Source organism: Lissotriton helveticus, chromosome 9 (genome assembly GCF_964261635.1).
Source record: "Lissotriton helveticus chromosome 9, aLisHel1.1, whole genome shotgun sequence".
Taxonomy (NCBI): domain Eukaryota; kingdom Metazoa; phylum Chordata; class Amphibia; order Caudata; family Salamandridae; genus Lissotriton; species Lissotriton helveticus.
In genome coordinates, this window is record NC_136070.1 from 466917638 (window position 1) to 466942435 (window position 24798).

At 41.6% G+C, this 24798-nt stretch overlaps 1 protein-coding gene across 1 annotated transcript; it reads right to left on the reverse strand.

Moving 5' to 3' along the window:
• Window positions 1-463: 463 nt before the first annotated feature.
• Window positions 464-21529, reverse strand: CDCA4 (cell division cycle associated 4). Its single transcript, XM_078660291.1, has 2 exons — window positions 21333-21529; window positions 464-3567 (listed from the first exon to the last, which is right to left on the reverse strand). Exon 2 carries the CDS (start codon window positions 3560-3562, stop codon window positions 2834-2836), a length of 729 nt encoding a protein of 242 aa, XP_078516417.1. The 5' UTR covers window positions 3563-3567; window positions 21333-21529; the 3' UTR covers window positions 464-2833.
• Between the last annotated feature and the right edge of the window lie 3269 nt (window positions 21530-24798).

Here is a 24798-nt window from a genome sequence, read left to right on the forward strand (position 1 = left end):
GCACTGTTTGCAAAACAAACTGACAAGGAGCATGGTAATTGTGGATCGGAGACCATGTATTTAGGAGAGGAGAGCGCTATGCTCTCGGTACACCACGGTATCACAGTTAATAGTGTGATGCATAATCGCAGGGTGTGCCATTGAGCTGGAAATGCAGCGTACTTCTATGGTTGAGGGTTTACCCAGTAGGTGTCCCTGGGGTAAAGAGATGGGCAGCTTCAGGAATTAAAGAAGTTGAGTAGCAATGCTGTGGTCTTCAGGTCTTGCAGGTGGCAAAAAGGGAAAAAAGGCGCCATGTGATTGGTCCAAGTAACAGTGAACAGGACAGACTAATGCTGCAGGTCCAAAACAGTCTCATATGAAATTAGCCCCAAAATGTACAGTACAGAGGAATACACTTTGAATTTTCCCAAAACACTTATTTGGCACATCCAGTTGGTTTTTTAAAAAGACCACATAAAAATAAAAGCTAAATAATGCATAAAGTTTAATATAAACTATGGGTGTTACACTTTTCAAGATATAAAATACTATGCTACATCAATTAAATTGGATTTTAAGAACGGTAACCACCTCTCCCCCATGGTAAAGTTAAATACAAATAAAGAAAGTTACTTTCACTGACAAAAACAGGGTATGACAAGTTTCATTATGGGTCCATAGAAATTTACAGGTGTTAGAACACTGGTATAACATCCAGTTTTCAGATGGCTTTTGTTTGAAAAGGTACTTGGTAACCACTGTGAAAATTAAGTTAAGTTTTAGAAATCAAAAATTGACCAGGTAACAATAAATTATCCTGGACAAAAGGAGACAACAGTCGGGTTATGTAGACAGTAAACAGAACTTCATCAGTCTAAGCAATAAGAGTTTCGAAAACTTTCCAGCGTGTAATACAAGTTATGATGTTTTGAATACTATGATAATTCATTGCATCAATGCAGGCCAACCAAAGCACCTTTTTAAATTATGGCAGTTCAGCTACCCAACACTTCAGATATTTGACTTAAATTATACTTCCAGGACAGAATTCAAAACAGGATAAATACTGAAGGGTTAGCCGCCTTCTCCCCCCGCCCAATTAAATATTCCAACTACATACATTTTCTCGCCTAAATAAGCCTGTTAAGATGTTAACGACAACTTGCAAAATGACATTTTACTAATCAGGACTTCTAAACCACTGAAGCCATTATAATTGCTGCTGCAGAGGTTTCAAAATGTGTCCCCAGCTTAGCATACTGATCATTTTACTGAGCATACTTACTGCCTGGGGAGACAAAAAAATACTAGAGTACCGTCAAAAGTAGCAACCTTTAGGACTGAATACCACAAGTTAGGTCAGCATCTATGAACAAGGCAAAATGGTTACAACATGCCTGCAGTTTTAGATTGTATTTCTCCAGGTGACTTTTTTGCATATTTTAATAATTAAATCCAGATAAATCCTGAATGTACTTCCATTCACACCAGAAATGAAAAACAATTACTAGAATTGGACATCAGCTTCCAACGTCAAGTACAAATGTAAACCTAACTTTAGAGCTCAGAGATGCAACATAACCTATCTATTTGTAAAATGGTCCTTAGGAGCCAGATATGCAAAATACACCCTATAACGAATGTATGAATTGTATACAAAGCAAATACATAGCCCATGTTGAACTGCTTTGAATTATGTGAGGTTAAGTGAAAAGTTAAACATAGTGGAGAGAAAGGACAAGATAACAGTGATATCATACCAGACGTGTTTGAAGGCCCCGACAACACTATGTAGTAATTAGTGCAAGATACTTTTCAACTGTTTTCTGGCTGGTAGATACACACTCGCTTGACATTCACATAAATAAGTAAGCATAATTTATATTTTGAAATTAAGCATGGCTTGAACAGAATTTCAAAAATGAAATGTCCGTCTCCACAGAACACATTTATTACAATAAGACTGTTCATAAATGTGTAGGTGTGCTACATACACAAATAAACTTTCTAAGTTAGTACGATACTATTTAAAGTACAGAATTCTTAAAACGCTTACACCAGCAAATACAATTTATAAAATTGCGTATTTACAGTGTTCATCCTTTAAAGTGGGCTACAATGTAGCTCATCAAGTAAAAAAAGTAAAAAATAAAAATCCCTTCTTGAAAAGTTTTCAAAATTAGTCAACACGCATTTATAATAAAAATAGCAGTTGACCAGATGAATAGTAAAATATATATTTTTAGGAAAATAGATGAAAAATCTAAAATACTGCATATAAGTAGCATAATGTAGTTTAAAGAGTGTGGCAAATCTCTGTAAACAAAGTATACAGAAAGTTTCTTAAAAAAAAAAAAAATTCACTGCAATACAAGAGGCCATGATTTCCAGGAATATGCCTTTAAAAGGGCAAAAGTCAAAGGCACCATGTTCAATCTGCTTTAGCAGAAATGGTGATCTTGTGATGCATTTTTAGACAGGCCAGGCAGCTACTAAGGAGTGTAGTACAGCAGGGAGTATTCAATTAATCACTTGAATAGATGACCACATTTGTCTATTTTCCTTTTTAAGCCATACTTTATTTAGAGGCTTGGATTCTCTGGACAGAAAAATCTCTAAAGAGTTGAAACTGTTGGTTATTTGTAGGGCTTCATGCCATAAAAAATGTAAACTGAAAATGCAGGAAAAACTTGCATTCTAATACATCATAACAAAACACCGTGTATGTTAACTTTTCATTGAAAACGTCAGAAGTGCTTTGCATTTAATGCAAATTGCATTTACCGATTCCTTTATCAATGAAGTACAAGTCTCTTAATAAAGCACATTTTAACTAGTGTGTACACAAGTTTCAAGATTCAACAAGAATTTCTACAATATGGTCAATCTCATTAAGTTCTGATTTACAGTTACTATTTGTCGTAGGTTGAGTTGTGAAGTTATCCAGGACATCACAGTGGCCAACTTTGGAATTCCCCATCATTCCGGTCAACACTGTATCAAGATCATAGTAAGAAGTGTCAACATCAGAAAATAAATCTTCAACAGAATTTGGAGTTTTATTCTCCAATGTCTCAAATATCTGATCTATTGACTTCTGAAAATTTCCCCTATTTTCTTGCTGGTTTTCCATTTCCCAAAGATTGTTCTGCAGGATTCGTGGTGCTTGAACTTCACCGACAGCTGATGCATCAGAAATTATTTCTTGTGTCTGAATTTCCTCATATTCACTATAACCAGAAGTCTGTTTTCCTTCATGTTCCTTTGAAGAACGACAAAGGATGTCTGTTGAAACCAATCTGTCCAAAGGTGGCTGTCCTGTACTTTGAGCACTGATCATTTGCCAAGTGCCATCTTGAGTCATTTCCTCTTGAATTTGCCGAACAGTATTAGCTATGAGCACAGAGCGACAAAGGTTTGGTTCCACAAGCATGTGGCACAACTGAAGTTTGACCAAGGACATGTCTAACAAAGACTGCCTTTGGAGATTGTATGAAGGTATGGTTCTAAAGCCAGCTACTGTTCCTTCGATATCCTCTTCGCCTTCAAAACATTTCCTCTTCATGCCTCTTGCGAACATTATGTCTACAAAATAATAAAAAGAACAGATTTTAATGGAATGCACACACGCAAAACGGACATGAAACGTAGTGATGACATTTTGCACGTCATTTCAGTGGCTAATCTCAAAACATGGCACTCCGCCTACATCTTTCCCTTTTCTAACAGGGCATCAATCAACAATAGCAAATAAATAGGCGGACCTTGGAAAGAAGCGTCTTAATCTTACATATGAACTCTCCTTTTGCCAAATGCTTTGAAAGTACATTAGAAGTTCAGACTGACGTAAGGCAAGACAAAAAAAGACCCCAAAGTGCAAGTCAACAGGGTATCTTAGTGTGGCTTAAGTTAATAAAAAAGCCAATCTTAAGTGATATTTAAGGCTGAGGAGGCCTAAATGACTGCTTAGCATATCCTATCAAGCCTCATTTTGGGTCACCATCAAAGTTAGCCTGATCTACAGTACTTATGCATGAATGATTTTAAATGGAATTGCCTGCAACCCGGTTGGATTAAGCGCTAAAACTAATTATGAACCCCCCAAAAAAGGCATGAAAACATTTAGCTTGCTGCAGGCATCAAGGCCTTTCAAGTAAACCAAATTAATTTGATGAACGGCAAATCTAAGACATTAGGAAATATTTATTTTTTCTGCATCATTCTTTTGTGGGTTAAAAGTTGGACATCCGGTTTATCAAAACTTGCAGATTTGGATCCAACAATGTTAAATCGCAAGGCCTATTAGGAACAAATTAACCTAAATGCTAGGTTATGCACTGACATTTACCCAACACTTTTCTTCTACACATACACACTATATGCGGCACTCTGAACAACCAGTCATCCAAAAGATCGAAGTATTTGTACAGCCAAACATATGCAAGCCATCCCCACGTCATAAAACCAATCACTGTTAAAGCGAATAGGTCTTACCTTTCCAACCCATTGGCTTTGTCAATGCATATCGCTAGTGGCGTGCTTCAACTACAAACGTCTTTCTGATTCAATAAAGCACTGAAAAAAGAGGCAGGGAGTGATGATGCGTGTGCAAGGGTCATGATCTTGCTGGCAGCCATGTCATGCCGTATCATGTGCTATTTCAAAGACTTGTTCCTGTGTGCACTTGGATTATCGCTCACGTGCCAAACTATCTCAGTTTTACACCAGGTGATGGGTTTGTCTCAAATTCAACAGAGACATGTTGGGCATACATTTTTCCCATTCACTATCTAACCTGAAAAATTGTATACAATGGATTTGGAGGATGATTTTACGGTTACAACGACTCATCTGCTATCTGCAAAACAGGCATGCATCTCAGTGTCAGGAACTTGAATGGCAATGGTGGTGTCTCCCAAAGAAGCCAATGGTGGTGGTGGTCCCTCCCAAAAAAGCCATGTTCTTTGCAGCTAAAGATCCTCAGTGGGAGCTTCAAAGGTCCTTTGGCCCAACCCTAAGTGAAAGAACTGAAACATTTATTACTTTCCAACGATTCAAACTTTGTGAAAGTTTATTTTAGGGTGAAAGAAAATATACAGAGGAACATCTCAAGCTGATCATTTTGTCCGCGGGACCCATGCATGAGTGGGGATGAAACTTTTTGGGTGGATTTCTAGCATGGGTCCATCGTGTTGTGCTTACAAAAAGGGAATTAAAAAAGTGTATTAACATTTTGGAAATGTGAATGTACACAGTGTAGATCAGAAAAATGTGCATTAGTTCCACAGACCTAGGATTCAAGTCTGCAAGCTGCAAACAACGTCACGCAGCCAAATTTCTGAAAAACATTCTCATACGCCTTCCCATTTCTGGTCCACAGTATTCAATCCAATGATTCCACACGGAAATAATTTTTGGGTTGGCTACTTAGAAGCGCATGTTTAATTAAAAAGAAAACTGACTGTCCACGTGAACTCTTTGTTCTGTGCTAACCAGAATAGGAGCCGATTCAGATTTGGGAGCAAATCTTGCATTTCTTTCTGAAGGAGAAAGTACCCTCAGCACAGAACGCTGATGCACAAAGGCAAATATCACAACCTGCAGCACAAGAGGAGGTTGGGTAAAATTCAGGACAAACAGCAAATAATCGGTTATGCAGGTTGTTTTAATGCACTCCCCGACCTGCAAGACATATGTGAAGAAAAAAAAACGCAAAACCCTGGAATCACCGAACACACTGAAGTCAAACATTTGGCTCTTTACTTTGTGTAAATTATTTTATCCAACATAACCTAAAACCAACACAATAGGATCCATGCCTGATTTAATATCCTGAGAAGACCCCACACCAGTACGCTTGTCCAATCTTTTTTTAAATTCTCTCTCTCGATGCAGCAGTCTAATTCCGTGACCCGGAGTCAACCAGAAAAGAATATCAAGATTTTGCAAGAAGATTGACGTCAAAATGCCTACCAATACTGCACCGAAGGTACTGCAGCCCATCAGTCCAGTCACTGATATCAATGACTCGACTGCCCTTCAGATCTGCTAGAAGGCATCGCTCTACTCCAGAGAGTAAACTAAAGACCTAAACCATTTGCTTACTGGTTGAACAAGGCTCCATGAGGGGCCAAAAGGGAACAACCACATTTCACTGATGCTGATCAACTCTGCTTGATATTTATGAATCCAGGGCCATATAAAAAGGAAGGCGTTACTGTATGGGGCTACACATGCCCACCAGATATCTGACAAATGGTAGGTATTTTTTAGCACTAGGCCATTGCGAAATGCTTAAGCACTGCTGCGGACACCCTATCTTTAAAAAATAAACTGCTTTTGGTGCAATTCTCCTCAGGAAGCACAACCACAATATAAACTCCTTACCAGTAAACCTATACACAAACATTTGGAATGTTATCTTTCGATCAGAGCTGAAATCCCTTTTCCCTCAAAGACATTATAGCTAACCTTTCCAGGTTTGACCGCTTTGATTTAGTCTCCTCACTGATCTGTGCCCGGAGATTTACTGCCTCCATTTTATTAGCCTCCGCCTTCCATGTGGCACCAGTCGCCATTGTTACGCACATGTTATGACCTTTGTAAGACTCAATAAACCCATGTCCATGGCTTTTAAATGTACCTACACCAGATTATTGAAACTTATAGTTTATGTAATGATCCATTTGGAACTTTTGGGTAATGTATGTGGTACATAAAAATGAATGTGTAATAACCCTACACAAAGCATTTAGCATGGTCTCCCATTCCTTTCTGACATCTTTTCTCTGACAGCTGTTCCTGATTCTCTCATACCTTTGTAATACAGACTTTATAATAGCCTACGGAACCAGTTACCAGGGTCACTCTTTCCCACATTTGTAATTCCAATGTGATCTATATAGAAGCTTCTCAGAGTGACCGGCTACTTAAGTATCCTTAATAGGATTCGGACAAGTTTAACGATGTACAAGAGCTAGAACACAATGAAATCACATTTCAAGGAGCAACTGATTCAAACAAATCCCTCATTCTCACCTTTCTACACTACCTGAAATCGTGTTTTTATGGTTGTAAAACAATGTGCTAAAGAGTGGTTGTGGCATACAATGCTTCACTATGACTCTTCAGACATCCATTTCTCAAACACTAAAATCATTCATCTTCGCTCTCTGAAACAGACATGCTCCCTCCCTTAATCCCTGCATTAAAAATATGAAAATATCCGACATCTGATTGTTCTTCCTCCAAATTTTGCAATTCTATTCTGTCTGACTGCACTTTTTCCCGATTTTAAATTGGGACTCACTTCTTTCAACAGATTTAGCTCCCACGTTCAAAAGTTCACTACATATTTTTCAACCTGTCTTCTGCCATACTGTTTTTACTACCCCGCATCCCCAATCAATTGCCACTGCTTTCTCCAGACAATCCACTTTTTTCTAGTCAGCTGACTTGAGCTTTAGTTTGCTTTTATTTATTCCTTCCCGTTAGAAAATGTAAAATGCAGATAAAATGATTTATCACGATATTATCTATCATTAAGTATCTGAGATCCTTTAATTATAATTGTATTTTACCACTGATGTTTGCACTCTGCATTTGAACTTATGGTTTTCCTTTTCTTATTGTAACGCACTATAACGCATTTGGAGCCTATACTCTTTACAACCTCAAAAATAAGTTAGACTGAAAATGCAGGAAGATATTTTGAAAATTTGAAAAGCCGAATTGTTTTGTCATCCATAGAAAGTCAACGAGATCTAAAAGTTAAGCCTTTTCTAAAAGCTACCAATGTATACCGTTGTGCTATTTTCAGGAAAAGGTAGTACAGGGCATTTTAGGCTTCACTCTGGGATCCAAAGCGGTTCTAATTGTATACCCCAGTATCTTCCGTATACCCAGGACCACTGAAATCGGGTGACAACATTGTACAGAAATGGAAGGCAACTCAAGCAGCATAGGCGATTACAGGCATGTTTTACACATTGCTACTTACGTTAGCTAATCATTTTCATATTAACAGTTACTGCTACAAATTGGATGACAATCCTACAGAAAATAGAGGTTTCTTAAAACGGCAAATACAATTAAAAATTGTAATGCTCAACAAGCAAGCGAAAATCATTTTAATAGCCCTTTCTTACTCTGAGTAAATAGACTGTAAACTTAATTTATAAACATTGCTTAACACGTTAGAAAAAGAGCAAACACTTCCTACTTTGAAAGTCAGGGGCATTCCATCAAGGTTTTACAACCAGCCTTCTGCAACTGATGTAACAAGCATTGGCATTGCCAATAGGTCTCACTTGGGGACCTTATAAGTATTTAGTTTTGCAGCACAATATCCGATTATGCAACAAGGATATTGTGCTGCAAAACTAAATACTTATAAGGTCCCACAAGCGAGACCTATTGGCAATGCCACCGCTTGTTTCTTCTTCTTTTGAAAGAGGTAACACACTGAGATGAAAGCTAAGCTGCGATGACACCTGGGCGCCGGTTTTCTTGGAAGAAGCGAGTCATAAATATCAGTCACTCCCACCCCCGCCTACCAGCTCACCGTGTTTGGGAATTTTCTGTTTCGTCACTGGAGGGGCAGTGAGCCGGAAGCACACGCGTGTGAACCAATCATGACTTAGGAATGTGCAACTGTGCAAAAACACTTGTGTGCACGTCACGAGAGCCGAGCGGCCGGAGGTGGAACACAACGGACCGTTTTCACGCTCAAAGGAGTAACGGATCAAAGCGGTGACTCGGGCACGGAAACGCATCACTGATTAACTAAATATCAAGTTTAGTTAGGACATGGATTGCAGTCGTTCGTAAAATCATTTGTAGTTAGCAAAAGTGAATTGCGCAAAATGCCCTATTTCACCACATAAAATTGGCGGCAGCTGGAAAACATCCCTCGGCGCATAGGCGATAATGCCGTCAAACAAAATGACACCGCCAGTTAAAACGATGTACCTTTCCGAAATGCCATAGAATGAGAACACAAAGCCCACATACACTAACCTTGGCATAAAGTGCTTTGCTGCCTCGTCAGGGGTAGTAAGCACTACTACATCAGTGTTCAATTTGAGCAGGAGGTTATAGTTGGGGCTTACGGCGATCATTTCTGAGGGCTGGAACGTAACTATTTGTTATTTTATCGGACTGTGACCCAGAGCAAGAGAGAAGGCGGCAGAAAAGGGAGAAGAGAGAATGGAAGGAGGCGGACAGCAGTGCAGAGTGAATAAGGAGGGATGAAAAACAAACTGGAAGAGTGAGATAAAGCGTCAGAGAGAGTAGGGAGGGGATGACAGACGCACAAGGTGGAATCAAAAGTAACATGGTAACTAACTAGCAATCTCTGACACTCGGCAGCAGGTGGTAGACTTCTTAGGCCTGGCACGTATACTTTTAGAACTTAAGAACTGCCTAGATGAATGGAATTAAAATACAAGTAAATGAAAAAGCCTGTGGTTCACTTCCATCCAAGTGATTATCTCAAAAGCACGGCAAGTTGCAAGGGATGAGGGAACACGGCCTGGGGGAAGCTGGCTGGGGAGAGAATGCAGAGCGCACGCTGGGCGAAGCCCTTTGATGTGCTGTGAGCGGGCGGGAATGAATGATTAGGGGAGGAGAAGCGGGAAACTGAAAGTACGGCCGGCCATGAATAATTAGGGGAGGAGAAGCCCTGGCCGTGAATGCGCGTGCATGTTGCTCACGTGGTTCACATGAACTGCATGAAAACGCCATGAAAACGCCAGCAAAAAGCTGGTGGTTTCATGATGTTTTCGCCGCTTGAATTCTCGCTCCGCTCGATGCGCGTAGGTCACGTGGTTCACATGAACTGCATGAAAACGCCATGAAAACACCAGCAAAAAGCTGGTGGTTTCATGATGTTTTCGCCGCTTGAATTCTCGCTCCGCTCGATGCGCGTAGGTCGCGAGACCTAAAAAGTTCAGTTTTCATACAATAGCACGTTGGAGGGCACCTCTTTCCAGTAAGCAAAAGCAAAGTAGAAAGCAGCCCAACACCGCTATCAACGCAAAACTAGGGGGTAGATAATGAGTCTCTCCACATCCAATAATCAATGCACATACAATATAACCGTAAAGGCTACTGACCACAGCAAAACAACAAACAACCAGCTTTTATCAAAGCACTTTCTCACTTTGTTTCTGGAATGCTATATTAGCCTGCAGTAAAACTTTAGCACGGACTAAACAAGCCTCCACACACTTCCTGCCTTCAGAGACATTGATAGGCCCCAATTACAGCCAGACCGTTCCACACTGATCTAGCCAAGCTGTCAAACCTTGATTCCGCGGAGAACAGTCTGCCTGGCCCTCAAAATAATTTCTTAAAAGAACTTATCGTCTTCAAACCTACTTTTTTTTTTACATGACAATCATACTCCTATGAGACTAACTGGATACTGCACAATCTAGTACGGGTTAATTGATCCCTTTCAGCCCCGTTCCTAACGGAGAAAAGTGCATGAATGGTATGTCCACTCTCCCATATGCTCTTTCCTTTAGTGATGGAGCTGCCAGCTGATTGGAATACCAATAAAAGCGTTTTCAACGGGGTGATGGTTCAGAAAATCTGGAATCTTATATGCGGACGACGTGCTTTTCATTTAACACCCTAACAGTATCACTCCACGTAGAATGTATATACTTGGCATCTATGGACACGCCTATGGGTCGGCTGGGGAAAGTCCACATACGTTTTTATTAAGAGATTATCCCTCTTCCCTGGGCTCAACCTCCATACAGAAGGCGGGAGACTCCTTTTTATACCTATATGGAAATGTCCATGTGCCAATGAAGAAGCTGAAAGCAAAACCTCACTTCCTTGCTCTGGGGACATCGACATTTTCGAATATGGGTTGGGGCGCTTTACAAAGGGATTTCCCTGTCCCGTTAGTGTACACTTGCAAAACTACCCATAACAGCTACCAGCTGCAAGGGCAGTCATACAGCTTATGATGTAGGTCATGGTTGGGCCAATATAATGTTTGTGAAAAATAACAAGGACCCCCTATCGAATTGATACAGCAATTCCTAGGGCAGGGCACTAACAGTGTATTGTACATTACTATACAATTAAAACTTTGTGGTTGTTACAAATCTAAATATGTATTCGTCTCATCAGTACAAAATTTTTATGAACTCAGTGTAACCATCAACTATAAAGATGCAATAACAATTTGTTCTAATTAAAAAAAGTCATTTATTAAAAGTTAAAAATCAATATATAACACATCAAGTCCTATGTATGTAATTGACATATACATACATATGTTTAATCATAAAAAAGTTACATAAAAATAGAGAAAATTCAAGTCGTGGTAAAAAGAGTAATTTTCTTTGACGCAAACTGCGTCTTTGTCAGGAAAAGCCACACATACCTAAAACATAATATTAGAGTTACACTGCAGCTCCTGATACATTGCAGAGTGAGTGGACCATCACCTATCATGTGCGCATTAAAGAACAGTGAGGGGTTTCAGGCATATTTCCAGAAATAAGAAGAAAAGGAACGTGAATCTTAGCAGATGAGAAAGGTAGGAAGCCTTAGGTCACCCGGATCGTGTTGTGAGGGCAAAAGAAGAAATTCAATAACCTAGAAGTTAAAAGCTTACTAGAGTAGTCAGTCGTATCGGATATATGGTCCAATGTCTATTTATTTGTTGTCTGGTCAAGGAGTACCCTAGGATAATCAATAGAAATTGAACTTTATTATTTCTTTATCCGACTTCTCCAGATTTAGTTCTTATTTATTAGGTTAATTAAAAAACGCAGATATAATTACCCTAGGTTATCTCTTGCAGGGCTCTGCTATGTACTTAATTAAAATTGTCACGTGTTTGTAGTGACTTAGAATAGTCTTTTAAAATCTATATAAAATGAACAATTAGTGGTTAAAACCTAGGACATCGGTGAGTATGTAAACTAAAGATGAGAAAAGACTTTATATAGGTAGCTAGCTATACCTGAAGCAAACGTGATTTCTTGCTTCAACTATGTATATACAGTTTGAATGAGGTTAATTCAATTCGAAAATAGTTAACATGATGGTTGTAGTGGGTCATTCCTTGTTTTTTCAGCTGTCCACAGTATATGAGAAAGTTTATTTATGAAGCCAAAAATATCAGCCAATTGAACAGAACCCTATTCACTTTATATTGCTCACGAGTGGGGAGATAGTACGTCCTGACTGGTCGTGTCAGTATGCCAAAAATGAAATCCAGCATTGAAGTGCCTTTTAAATGTTTTGCCTTGATGCGCTATATATTGATTTTTAACTTGTAATAAATGACTTTTAAATTAGAACGAATTGTTATTGCATCTTTCTAGTCGATTGTTACACTGAGCTCATAAAAACGTTGTACTGATAAGACCAATCCATCTATAGATTTGTAGCAACCAATATAAAGTTTTACCGCTGGGAAACTAGTCCCAACAACTGCCTGGTTATGGAGAAAAGATGATCCAGGCTTCAGGCTAGGGATAGACATATTTGACTAGTACAACCTGCTAGCTCTGCCATATGACTAGTCACTCCCATAAACCATACCGTTGGTCCCAGATTGCCATTAGGCACTGCGACTTATCAAATGGCAGTGTGTCCCGACCCTTATGAAAGGTTAGTTGACTCCTGCACACTGCATGTCTGAAGGTGTTTCATGCCTAATATTTGATAAGAATGTCCCAAATGGGGCTGTATGGTCTCAAGATCATATTAAGTCGGATGTTGACCTGCCAGCAGAAGATAGGCTGCAAACATCACTGTGCTTCGCCTACTTGCAATTGGGGCATGCTCTAGATGGCTACTGTGCAAGGTAAGGTAGAATATCTAAACACTTGAGGAATATGGGCATCTCCAAAGTTGATCACTTATTAAACAATTTCCCAGATCTTTTCGTGGATCTAAATGCCAAGTGGGAAAATGACGTGGCGGTATTAGACGTACAGAGGCTAAAATGGCAACATCCTCCTACTCCGCCATCTCCAGTTTAAGTATTAAGTACATACTCTATCATCCATCCAGACTATGAAAGATGCGCCAGGCTCAGGGTCCTTACTGCACATGGTGCAGGATCTCCAGAGGCACATTCTTCCATGTAAGGTGGGAATGCCCAGTAGTATCACAACATTGGCAGAATATAACTGAGTTGGTAGGCAGAGAAACCGGTTTGGACCCAAAGATGAGTATTCTGGAACTTATGGATGAATGGGGAGGGCTGCATTGCCTTTGGACTTTGGTTGGACAAGGCCTTCTAGCAGCTAAAGGACATTGACAACACAGACCTTAAAAACACTAACACTGGCTAATCCCATGTCTGCCTCAAGTATACTATGTAGTCACCCATGCACAGTCAGCGCATAGGCATTAAACAGTTAATTTTCCGAGAGCATTTCCTCTGGTTGCTCTCCAGAGGAGCCAACGGCCATATGAGGATACTCAGTTATGAGAATGGGAACGCAACAAATGTAGAAATAGGACTATGTTGTGCAAAATTCCAGACATGCAACCGTACCAATGACTAAGTGTAGCAAAATCTACGCACCCACTCACTAGATCAGGGGGATTTATTTTAGCGGCTACTGTTCAGTTCAGGAGAGATCTTGAGCAGACAAATAACAGGTTTTCTGCTCATTCTGAAAGTGGATGGGCACTAAAGAAGTCTTTAAATCTTGTTTTTATATGGTCACATTTGTTGTTTGTTCAAACAGGGCAAACGTTAGCTCCGGTCTTCTTACAAACTGCTGCTGGTTATTGGTGTTGTATCAGCAGTCAGAAAAGGTTTTTTTGTGTCACTCTGGAGTGAAATGGAAACTGATTTTAACAGGAACAAAACACTTGCTGATGTGCAAAAGAATGTGTGGAAATCTGGTTTCAGCAAATATTTGTACACTACATAGTTTTATTAATACGTCAGTGGAAATGTTTGTTGCCTTTTCAATGGAAAATGCATTGCCTGTAAATTACAGTATGCTACCACAATGCTTTGGAAATATATTTACTAAAAGTTTTTAAACAAGAATGAGAAACATTCCTGCCACGCCCTGATGACAATGCTATTCGTGAACAAAGAGGCAAGTCAGGTGTCATGTGTACCCTAAATTCAGGCTAGATTAGTCATATGCAGGGGGCAAAAGTTTTATCTATTAAATCAAACATGGGTTTTTGAGCAGCAAACATTCTGAACACAACTATTAAGGTGCTCTTTCACATACCGAAAAATGCAGACTTTGTGAACAAAATATTTGCCCAGGATCACACCATTTGAGACCAGTTTACGGATCAAGTGCATTAAAATTGGGTCGAGTAAAGTATCCAGACTTGCAGATTCGATCACATGTACATTCTTTTTCAAGGCCTGATAAATACTGGTTTGTCTATCCTGGGATCCATCCTGACGACAACTGTTCTCAGTTTATACTCAAGCACTAAATGACACCTATGTTACTGCGCTCTCACCAAGTGGGGTCTGCAGAACATAAAATGTGTCAAAGACAGTAAAGAGATAGATCGTCTATTTTCCAGATGGAAGAACATCCCATTGACAATCTTTGGTAGGGTTAACCTGGTGAAGATGGTCATCCTCCCCAAGTTGACATACCTATTTAATACGATCCCTTTAGCGTTCCCCAGTAAGGACACCAGTAAAATCCAAAGTAAAATTGGAAGCTTTATTTGGGCTGAAAAGGGAGCTCGACTGTCTTGGAAAAAGTTGAGGCTCATACGGAGAGGGCTTGCTCTTCCATATGTTCGTTGGTATGCTATCGCCTTTCAGTTTAAAAACATAAGGATGTTGCTTGTAAAACCTGATGAGTCATCATGGGAGAGGCTATTGGGCGAGATGGTTACGATGGAGGTCGTGGAGAAGGTGGTTTTCTATACAAGTTTGGTGTACCAAGGTTCTTTAAACTGATGCGTCTGAAGGTTCTTAGGTCTGCCTTGGATATTTGGTTTAAGGTCCGATGTAGATGGGGGGATTGGGTATTACTCAGAGTTTGCCCATATCTGGGACTCCCCATCCTGTTTGAAGGACAGTCTTGCAATCCCAATAAAGAGAGCAGGTATTACCACCTGGTCAGAGCTTGTACCTGAAGGACTATATCCATGGGAGGTATTAAGGATTAAGGTGGGGGTAGCCTTTCTATGTTTAAATATCCGCAGCTTGCCTCTTGGTTTACAGCGGAAAAGGAAGATATAAGGGGAGATTGGGAAATGGAACAGTTACTGCAAACGGTGCAAGGTAAAAAGAAAGAAGTTTCTATTTGGTAAGGGAAGCTCATGGAAGCTGATGACATGGAACCCCCCCACACCCAACATGAGGTTTGGAACCAGTCTCCCCTAGAGTCCAACATCTCAGGCTTTTATAAACCTTCCCTGAAACTGCTTTACAAATATGTTAAACCGACCAGTTTAAAGAAGAACCACTTCTTTCAGACTATTACACTCCCGCAAAAATTGCCAAGTTTGTCCCTCTTTCCTCCCCCAAATGTCCAAGACGTAACCTTAATGCCAACATTCACATTTTCTGTGAATGCACTGTCCATGGGGCTTTTTGGAAGGAAGTGGAGGGTATACTGAGTGGTATTTTTAAAGTCATTATAGGGGTGAATATCTCTGGTAATATTTGGAGATGATGGCGTGTCCGGGAGAAAGTTACTGCAGCTACATAGAGGGTTGTTATATTTGGTGCTGTTGGCCCGGAGAGAGATTTGCTTGAAGTGGAAAGAGCTGCGACGCCCGAGATGTGAGGACTGGCTTAAAGCTGCATTTGCTTTGGCCCGCCTGGACCAGGGAGAAACTAGGGAAAGCGAAGTGAATATTTGGCAGGCACTAGTGATCTGGGGGCGGGATTTAAAATTTATATAAAACTTCCCTGGTACCTTCTGGTCCAATGATTACACCAAGCCATCATCGAAGGGGCTGGTCTGACCTAAGCAAGTGCAGTCACCGTAGGGTGCTCCGTTTATATGACGGCGTCATGTAAGTTCTGCAGATGCTTATTGGTGAGATGACAAAAAATATATATATTATTGAATTGTCTCAATACCTGTGAAAGGTAGCCCAGTGGACTAACATCCAATTACAATCTGTTCTGATCCTGTGGACACATTTGAATGAAGCATCTAGGGTCCACTTATCCTTCCATGTGTTTGAGTTCACTACAATTATTACCACCGAGTTTGATAACAAGCATCTGCCCATAGTGCCAATAGACACTCTCAAAGAGATAATGTGCTTTACAGAAGGAATTATCTCAGCAAAGCTGTAGAACCCGCGATTTCAGTGGACAAGGATGTAAACTTGACCCTCGTCCTGAAGGACATAAGCAAGCAGTAGTTGCTTTTTAGACAATACGGACCTGTTCAGGATGCTCACTGGGTTATAAATAAAAATCAAGAACTTCTTTCCATCATTAATGGCACTGCCACTTTTCTCGGTCTTAAGAGGGCGCTAAAATCCAGTGGTGTGCAGTCAGGTCGTTTGAGTAAGAGCCAGGCTGTACAAGCAGGACTGGATAATGGGAAATGTGCCTGGCTATAGTACCTGTTCACTTAAGTTTCAGTTCCCACAAGGAAAAATAATAATAGCATGGACGACTGCAGTAGGATTATTAGCTGGAACCATAGTTCTAATTGTGCGGATGTCCATTGTTAGCTGTTTGTGCCTTCAATGACTGTCAGCATCCCAATGTCATTGTATGCTAGTTTTTGATTACTTGTTTTGTTGCCCCTGCCTGCCTTAGTACCAGAATCCAGATATCTGCCATGATCCCACGTTATTGCCCCTGTGCCAGTGTGTTGCAATCTACCACTGCCCCATTAACTGTATGGAGTCTTTGAGGCACCAGGTAGAAGTTTGTGGTATGCCAGGCAACCACTGAGTCAGGTGGATTGTAGCTGTTACTTATTGGTGGATGCAATAAAGAGCATTACTTATAAGGAGAATAGCCTCTATCTGCTTAACACTAGTGAATCCTTAGAATGCCCTTTGGGTTGGCTGCGGCAGGTGTATGCTTCCAGAGGATGATGAAACAGGTTTTGTTGGGCATCTAGCCAGTCTTGTACTTTCAAGATAACATTTTAGTGTACACCAAGGATAGACCTAATAGTGATGTAGTTCTCAAAAAAGTGCTTACCTGGCTGAAGTATAGAGGACTTACCCTGAAAAGTGGAAGAGGTGTGTCTGACTCCGGACCACTGGGTTCACAGTTCGATACCTGGTGCCGGCAGCAAGTTAGCCAGCACCATGTGACTCTGGGCAATAGCTCGCTTAACCTTCCTACCGGCCCCCGGACAACTCTCCGGAGGTTGCTGTGTGCTTAACAAATGCTGTTATTTCATTTCAAAGCTAAAAGTGCCTGTTTAGGGGTGGCACGGTCACCTATTTAGGACATTTTGGGGGATGGCATCAGCCCCCAAACTGAGCTGGCTGAAGCTATATCCCAGGCACTTGCACCACAAGACAAAGACATGGTCAGATCATTTTTGGGTTTATCAGAGTACTAATCAAAATGTAATTGCAATGTTGCAAGTGTAGTGCTGCTGTTGTGACTCCTGCTCAAATCTACGGAAATAGTATGGTTCTGTGGAATGTGCTGAGGCTGTTAAAATGGTAAAGGTGGAAATAGCATGCAAGCCAACTTAGGACATTTTGATGTCACTAGGAAATCCATACTTACCAAGGATGCCAGTTTGAAGGGTTTGTGTGCTGTCCGCTCCCAGTTAGTTGATGGTGAAGAAAGTGATACGCTTTTGCCTCACGTTCACTCAAAGGGGCACATATGTTGACATATGTCACCTTTCGGTTGCTTATTGCTGTATGTGCTTCACCTTGATATTAAACTGGTGCTAATGTCAATGTAGTGTGAATAGGTATAAAAAAAGGCACAAATTAGTGCAGTAATACAATCATAAAATGTGCTGCATTACACGACACAATGGCCCTGCGTCAAAGATATGGGGGAGCATGTCAACTACCTCAGAGAGAAAAACGATGGCTTTTGATATCTCGGTATGGCAAAACAATAGCGTGAGGAAAGAGTTACAGGTTCCACCAGTCTAAGACCAGCTAGTAGCAGATGCCCTTTGCTCTCAGGATGCAGAGTACAGGTGGGGAAAGCATGTGGAGACCTGTGGGCAGTGAAGTGTCAAAACAAAAACAGGAGACACTTGTCGGGTCAGGACAATTAGCAACAATAGAACATCAGGGTACAAGGCAACAATTGACTGCACTTATCTACAATTATGGTCTTTTAATGTTCAAAGAGTCTGGGTGCCAGGAACCTGAAGCCACATACCCTTAGACTTCAAAGGCCAAAATTTTACAATAAAGCACACTGGTTCAGCACTCCCCAAATCAAACAGTAATCATCAAGTAAAAATTTAAGAAATCCATTTAGTAGGGCTTAAAATTTCTTTTTATTATTTTGCTTCATACAAAACGTAGCCAACGCGTTTAGTCCAGAGCACTTCTTCAGGGCAAGAGCGTTATTTGACTAAGACACTGATAAATCCTACAAAGAATACATCTAACCCACTATGCGGTGAGATGATTATACGATTTCACGGTATTACTTATACCACAGAGATTGGATGCGGAACATGGCACAACTAACTACGCAGTCTTGACAAACAGTAGTAGTAAATAAACAAAGGATGGGTTAGCAGTATATCAACAAGGTAGCTATCCTTTTCAATCCTGGATTCTTGAAAAGAAAGATTCCACGAACAGACGTATTCTTTGTAGGATTCATCAGTGACTTAGTCAAATCACGCTCTTGAAACGCGTTGGCTACGTTTTGTATGAAGCAAAAGAATAAAAAGAAATTTTAAGCCCTACTGAATGGATTTCTTCAATTTTTACTTTATCGGGTCAGGACAATGTCCCCATTAGACAGACTCCAGGATTTCGTGATTTGCAATACATTTGTGAAATCTGTACTTTTGTAAAATTTAAAGGAATGCAGACCCTCCCTTGCATGGTCCAGTGGCTTGCCACTGGGCTAATAGAAACAGGGTCCTCACAGCAGACAGGTGACTGGATGTTTATTTACTCTTCACATGCCCTGCTGTTCATTCCGGTTAGTCGAAAACGACCATGCTGCACCTGACCTCACCCACTTTGGAGACCACCAGGTAGGTGGTTATCTCAGTCCCGGCTAATTGTGCATCAATGGACATTTTTGTTTGTTTTGGGCTCGCCGCACACAGGGCTGGCCATGGGGCACATTCATAAATGTTTTGAGCCCACTGCGTGCCCCGTATGAGGTGGGCCTAGGAGTACATTTTTTTTTATGTCGTGGGCCCAGGTTTGGATATTATGTTTTGGGCCTGTTATGTACCCCGTTTGCAGCAGACCCAGTGGGGCTTTTCTTATTTGGGTCTGCTGCACAAATGGCATGCCCATAGTGGCAGTAATTTTTTTTTTAATGTTTTGGGCCTGCCCTCTGTGTGGTGGGCTCAGGAGAGGATTTTATTTGTTTGTAATTTGGACCTGCCGCACACAAGGTATGCAGCAGGCCCTGGGTGGCATTACATTTTTGAAGGCCTTTAGCATGGGTGTGCTGGGCCCAGAGCGCCCATTTTCCGAGGGGCACATTGAGCTGTGTGCAATAAGGGTATGCCAACAGCAGCACCCTTCTCATCTTGCTCCAAACTTGTCTCTGCCTGTCAGTTTCTATCTGATAAACTAGCTTAAATTGGTTTTGGTCCTTCATTATCATAAGGTGGGCGATGTTTTAACGCCCCTTTTAGCCCCCTTCCTCCTCTGGCACACATCAACAAAACCATAATTTGCTTGAGGCAGCTCAGCTATCAGTGTTTTAGGTGAGCCCGGAGGGGTGTGTTCTGGGGCCAGTCCCTACTCATCCAGGTAGTGACCAGTGAACACAGAAGAGACCCCCCGAGCTGCCTCATTTAACTCATGACCATCAGCAAGGGCACCAAATTTGTCTCCGCCCAGGGCGCGACCTTAGCAAAGTGCGGTTGGCATTTATTTTTGTTCAATTTGTGCTCGCCGGACACAGGGGGCATTGTTTTTTTTAAATAAAGTGCCACAAATTTCCCATAAGTGCCAATTCGTGCAAAATGTGCTGATCCGTGACGTAATATCCTGGGGTCTGATACCACCATGATCGGTATTACAGAAAAGGTCTACGCATGAACATGGACATTTCTGAAATTAGGAAATATTCGTATAAATGCCCCCCACAGAGAAATTTTTAAAACCCATCAGTTTACACGTCATTTGCTCAAATACGTTTTTGCGGGAGTCAATAAAACACGTTTTTACTCAGTGGCTTCTTTTGTAACTTAACCCCGGAAATGCAAAATATTTAATTTAACTGATGCATTGTAAAATATATACGTGGAATGGGAGCAAGATGCCCTTACACTATTGAGAGGTGGACACAGTGGATACAAGTATTACATGTCCTGTTGGAAGAGAAGACTAAATAAACTGCACACCAGAAAGAGTACAGCATTTTCACGTTTCCAGCGTGTGCCTATGCTTCGGTCAATTGCTTACTACATTCTTCCCAACACAAAAGAATGACTAATCTTGAATGAAAAAGGTGAACAAGGATCGCTGTACAAATGCATTTTATGGGTACGAAATAAAACACACAAAGGGATCAGTTTTATAGAAACGACCCCATCGCGCGTACGTATACAAACATCGCGCGTACGTATACAAACATCGCAAACGTGACGTCAAAAATGCATAGCACTGACAATCAGACAAACAGCTGAGAGGAAATTATGCCTGGCACCAAAACAATGACTTCCTCAATGTTCAAAAACGTAGAAAAATAACCATTAATTTTAGGACGAAAAGACGTGGTTGTCTAAGAGTTAAAACACAAAAAAAAATTTAGATGAGAAAAAGGACAATCACGTGCGCTCCCATCTGTGGGCTGAAGTCCATGCGGTCTTTTGGAGGGAAGAATGAAAATCATTCTAAAAGAGGCTCTGCCGTTAACACAGCGGAATAGACCGCCTTGCTCAACTACCACTGCCAGGCCACCCCTCCCCCCCATTCGAGGCACGCAGCGCCGCCATTTTGAACGTCTCCCTCATAGGAGCTCAGCGGCTTTTTCAAAAAGCGTCGGTAGGCGGGGAGAGAGCGGGAGGTGGAGGTGAGGCCCTCAACTAAGGAAAGAGCGGGCCTCCCACCGGCAGTGAAGTTAAAGCGTCCCAGACCAACCGAGGCACTACCCAAGCCTTATTGTCAAGAAATAAATCAGTGCCCCGCTCTGGTAGAAGAGTAGTCCAGATTTTTGTCTACCATCCGAGGGACTACTTTGTTCTTCGATGATCAATACTCACATCGTGGGTATCAGTCGGGCTCTAAAGAGAGAGGCATGCAAGAGGCCTGCGTATGATTCGGCACGGTTCGTCGGCCCGGTTCACGCTCGCCGCTTCGGCCTTCAACCGCCAACTCTACCCACTGCTGCAGATCGATTAGTCGGGCTTCCTCCTCCGCCTCCTCTCGTAAAGAGCTAGAAGGCATTGAGCTTGGGGGCGGGACCTATAGTTGACTGACAGCTTTATAACCTACGCCCATTTGTTAGACCCACAAAGGAGTTGCCATGGATGGCCGGAACTTCTTGTTTATGATTGGTGGTTCGACACGTCACGGAAGGTGACTAAAGCAAACCGTTCGACGAAAGAACCGTTTTCATACGCACGTTGGTACTTCCGGTAGCAGCCATGTTAGGTGTGGTGAATCCTTTCAATCTGCTAGCAGATTCGACTTTTGTAGAAATACACCCAATATGTCCGCTGTGTTTTTGGTATCGTTGTCCAGGCTTTTTGATTAACGGCGGTCTAGTGTTTCTGATTTTTTTTTCTTTTTTAGTAGAGATGTATGCACCTGTGAGTGCTGGTGCTGAGGCATGAAGGACAACGTGATTTTTGGAAAACGGATGTTGTAGGGCAGGTTTGTCTGGGAAGACAACAGTTTCACCCCATAATTTTATAAATATGCTTGTTTTCCGTGCTCAATTTGTAAAATAATGAGTGCTGGTGCCCAAAGCACTGCTTAGAAGCCCACAGACTGTGCATTTAGATGTGAGTGCACGCTGAACACCAAGGCTTCTAGTCTTGAATCAACCTCATGCATCTTTAATTCTATTACAGGACCGGAGGCTTCGGATTATGCTAGCTCTTGCTTTAATTGTAAATCACAGCAGCCAATAAAACATTCAATTAGTTAACACAAACTACATTGTCCATGATTCTTTGTATCAGTCGGTGTGACCCCCCCAATAAGAGCCATGAACACCGTCCCATCATCCTCATTCTTTGCTGCTCACAGCAGAGCTAAATACTTCCTTATGATATACGATATTAATACTGAGTACTATATTTATGGTGTATGACAAATTTACATAGCACGTAGCGCTACAATGAATTGAAATTGTATGGTTTGTTTATCGATTTATACCGTTTATCGAATTTGAACGTATTAGGCGTTTTTTGTGTGTGATTATTTGTATTTTTTAAGGCGTGCTTCGCGAATTGTGATGGGACTTCGCCCCGGTTGGCAGCGCTGCTGGGGTCATTCATTTTAATGACGCGCTTCTCGGCGCGAGTGTACCGAACCGCTTGGCGGTTGACTTTGACCGATTTTACAGTCGCACGCTTCACATGCTGGTGTCCTGGGCTTCCCTGATCGCCCGTACACACCACAGGAGCCGGGTGGCTTGCGACCGACGTGCGCAGCGCAAGCAATCCCATAGGGCTCTTTTTGGGCTCGTGTTGGGCTGCACACACCGAGATCGGTCAGCGCTTGTTCTTTTTCGCCGCGTTAGGAGGAAAGTATGCTGGAGCAGAACGCCTGACTGGCTGCAATAGACGGCCCCTGGAGGAGTGAGCACACCCTCCACATACATTCGGATTTCGGCTCCTACGCCTATTAAAGGCTGAAATAGTTTGAGTACAGTTTTGCTGAGGGGGCTTGGTACTTTTAACAGTAATTCAATTGTGTGCACGTGGGCTGGCCCCCCATTACCACTCCAATACTGTTTGATATTGAGATTGATTCTGCTCCACTTCATAAAGATGAGTGGGTGCGCTATGAAGATGAGGAGTCATGTTCAAGTTTAATTTACGGTCCTCAAACATTACATATAATAAAATACATCTGAAATTACATAAACTTAAATACACTAAACACATCTTAAAATACGATACAATTAATACACCCTCCATTAATTAATTAAATCTGGGTGGGTTAAAAACTCATTTAAAACCATTAAGAAGAAGTGCCTTCACTCTTTGTATGAACTTCCCAATAGCAACAGCAATATCTAAGTGGCTTATTTCAGTCACCAAAATTACAGCCTGAGCCCTAGACTTAATCTCATATTTACTAAAGATCGGTCTTAAAAACATGATTCGAATATCAAGAAACTTCTGGCAATCTATTAAAATATCTAACAAATCACATGAAGAGCCCAAAGTGCAAATACATCTTCCCATCTTATCAATCATTGAGCTTTTTACCACAATATTTACATAACACGGGGTTACCCCAATTCTTGTCCTTAGAACCTCTCTATTCAACCAACAATCGGGTAGTCTGACAACATAGGGAAAACATTGTTCTTTTTTCCATGCCACAGTCATAGAGTGTACTGAGTTTTTTTTCGCAAGGTACTTTTGATTCTGTGCCTGCGATATTTCATTTCCCAATGCTCTTAATACCTTCTTATCACAATTAATCATGTAAGAAGATGAGGAGGATGTCTATTATGAGGGACAGCAAGAGACTGTCCTTGAAGATAGTATTGTGGAGGCTCTGGATGCCTTGGTCCAGTCCTAAGTGAACAGGGCTATTGAGAGCACAGTACCAAACACTGTGCAACAAGCATTGGCAGGTGCACTTAAACCAATTGCTAAGCAGCTTGAGAGTTTTGCCAAGCGTCATGGGTTTACTAAGGATAATGCAAAAACTGTTAATCCTCCAGCTACAGACGCAGTAAAGAGAGTCAATGGCCACATGCTAGTGCGTTGAATTCGCTACCCCAGCTCCGAGTGGGGATCATGAGTACTCAGCAGGAGGCAAGGCGAAGAGTAAGCAGAAGTTCTATGTGGATACTGATACCACCAACACCGATACTGACACTACCACAACAGATGAGGAAGCCCCTCCCAGGAAGAAAGCTAAGAAAGTGGCTTCTTCCACTCCAGAAGTACCATCTAATACTCCCTTTACCTTCAACCCTAGCGATATTATACATCCCCGATCTTCGGATTGGGCTCCGGCGCCGGAAGTTACCAAGTATCTACACGAGAACCTTCGGAAAGGGTTCGATAAGGAGGTCCGTAATCAGCTCAGGTCAGAGTGTCCTCGCCTAATTTGTCAGACAAGGTCGCTGAAACTCTCGAAATAGATGTTATCTTACTCACCTTTCTAAAAAAGTTTGCAAAAGACCCTAAGAAGGGGATAGATCGTGCCTGGCACGAATGTCAGACAAGCTCCTTGACGTCGTTGGACCTCTAGCGAAGATCCTGGAGATGGCCCTGGTGGCCAAAGAGACGGCAACTCAGGTGGATCCGGATATCCTGGCAGGATGGACACAAAGGGCAATGTGTCTGTTGGGCAATGCTAATTGCGCCATTTCCCCGGAAATGCGAAAATCCTTGCTCATGCGTATGGGTTCCAATGTCATCGATCTGGTGGCCGCGGAACCAGAGCCTCTTGCCGAGGGCAACCTGTTCAGAGACCATTTTGTTAAGGATGTGTCGAAATATATGGGGACATTTACATCCCTTGACAAGGCTCAGT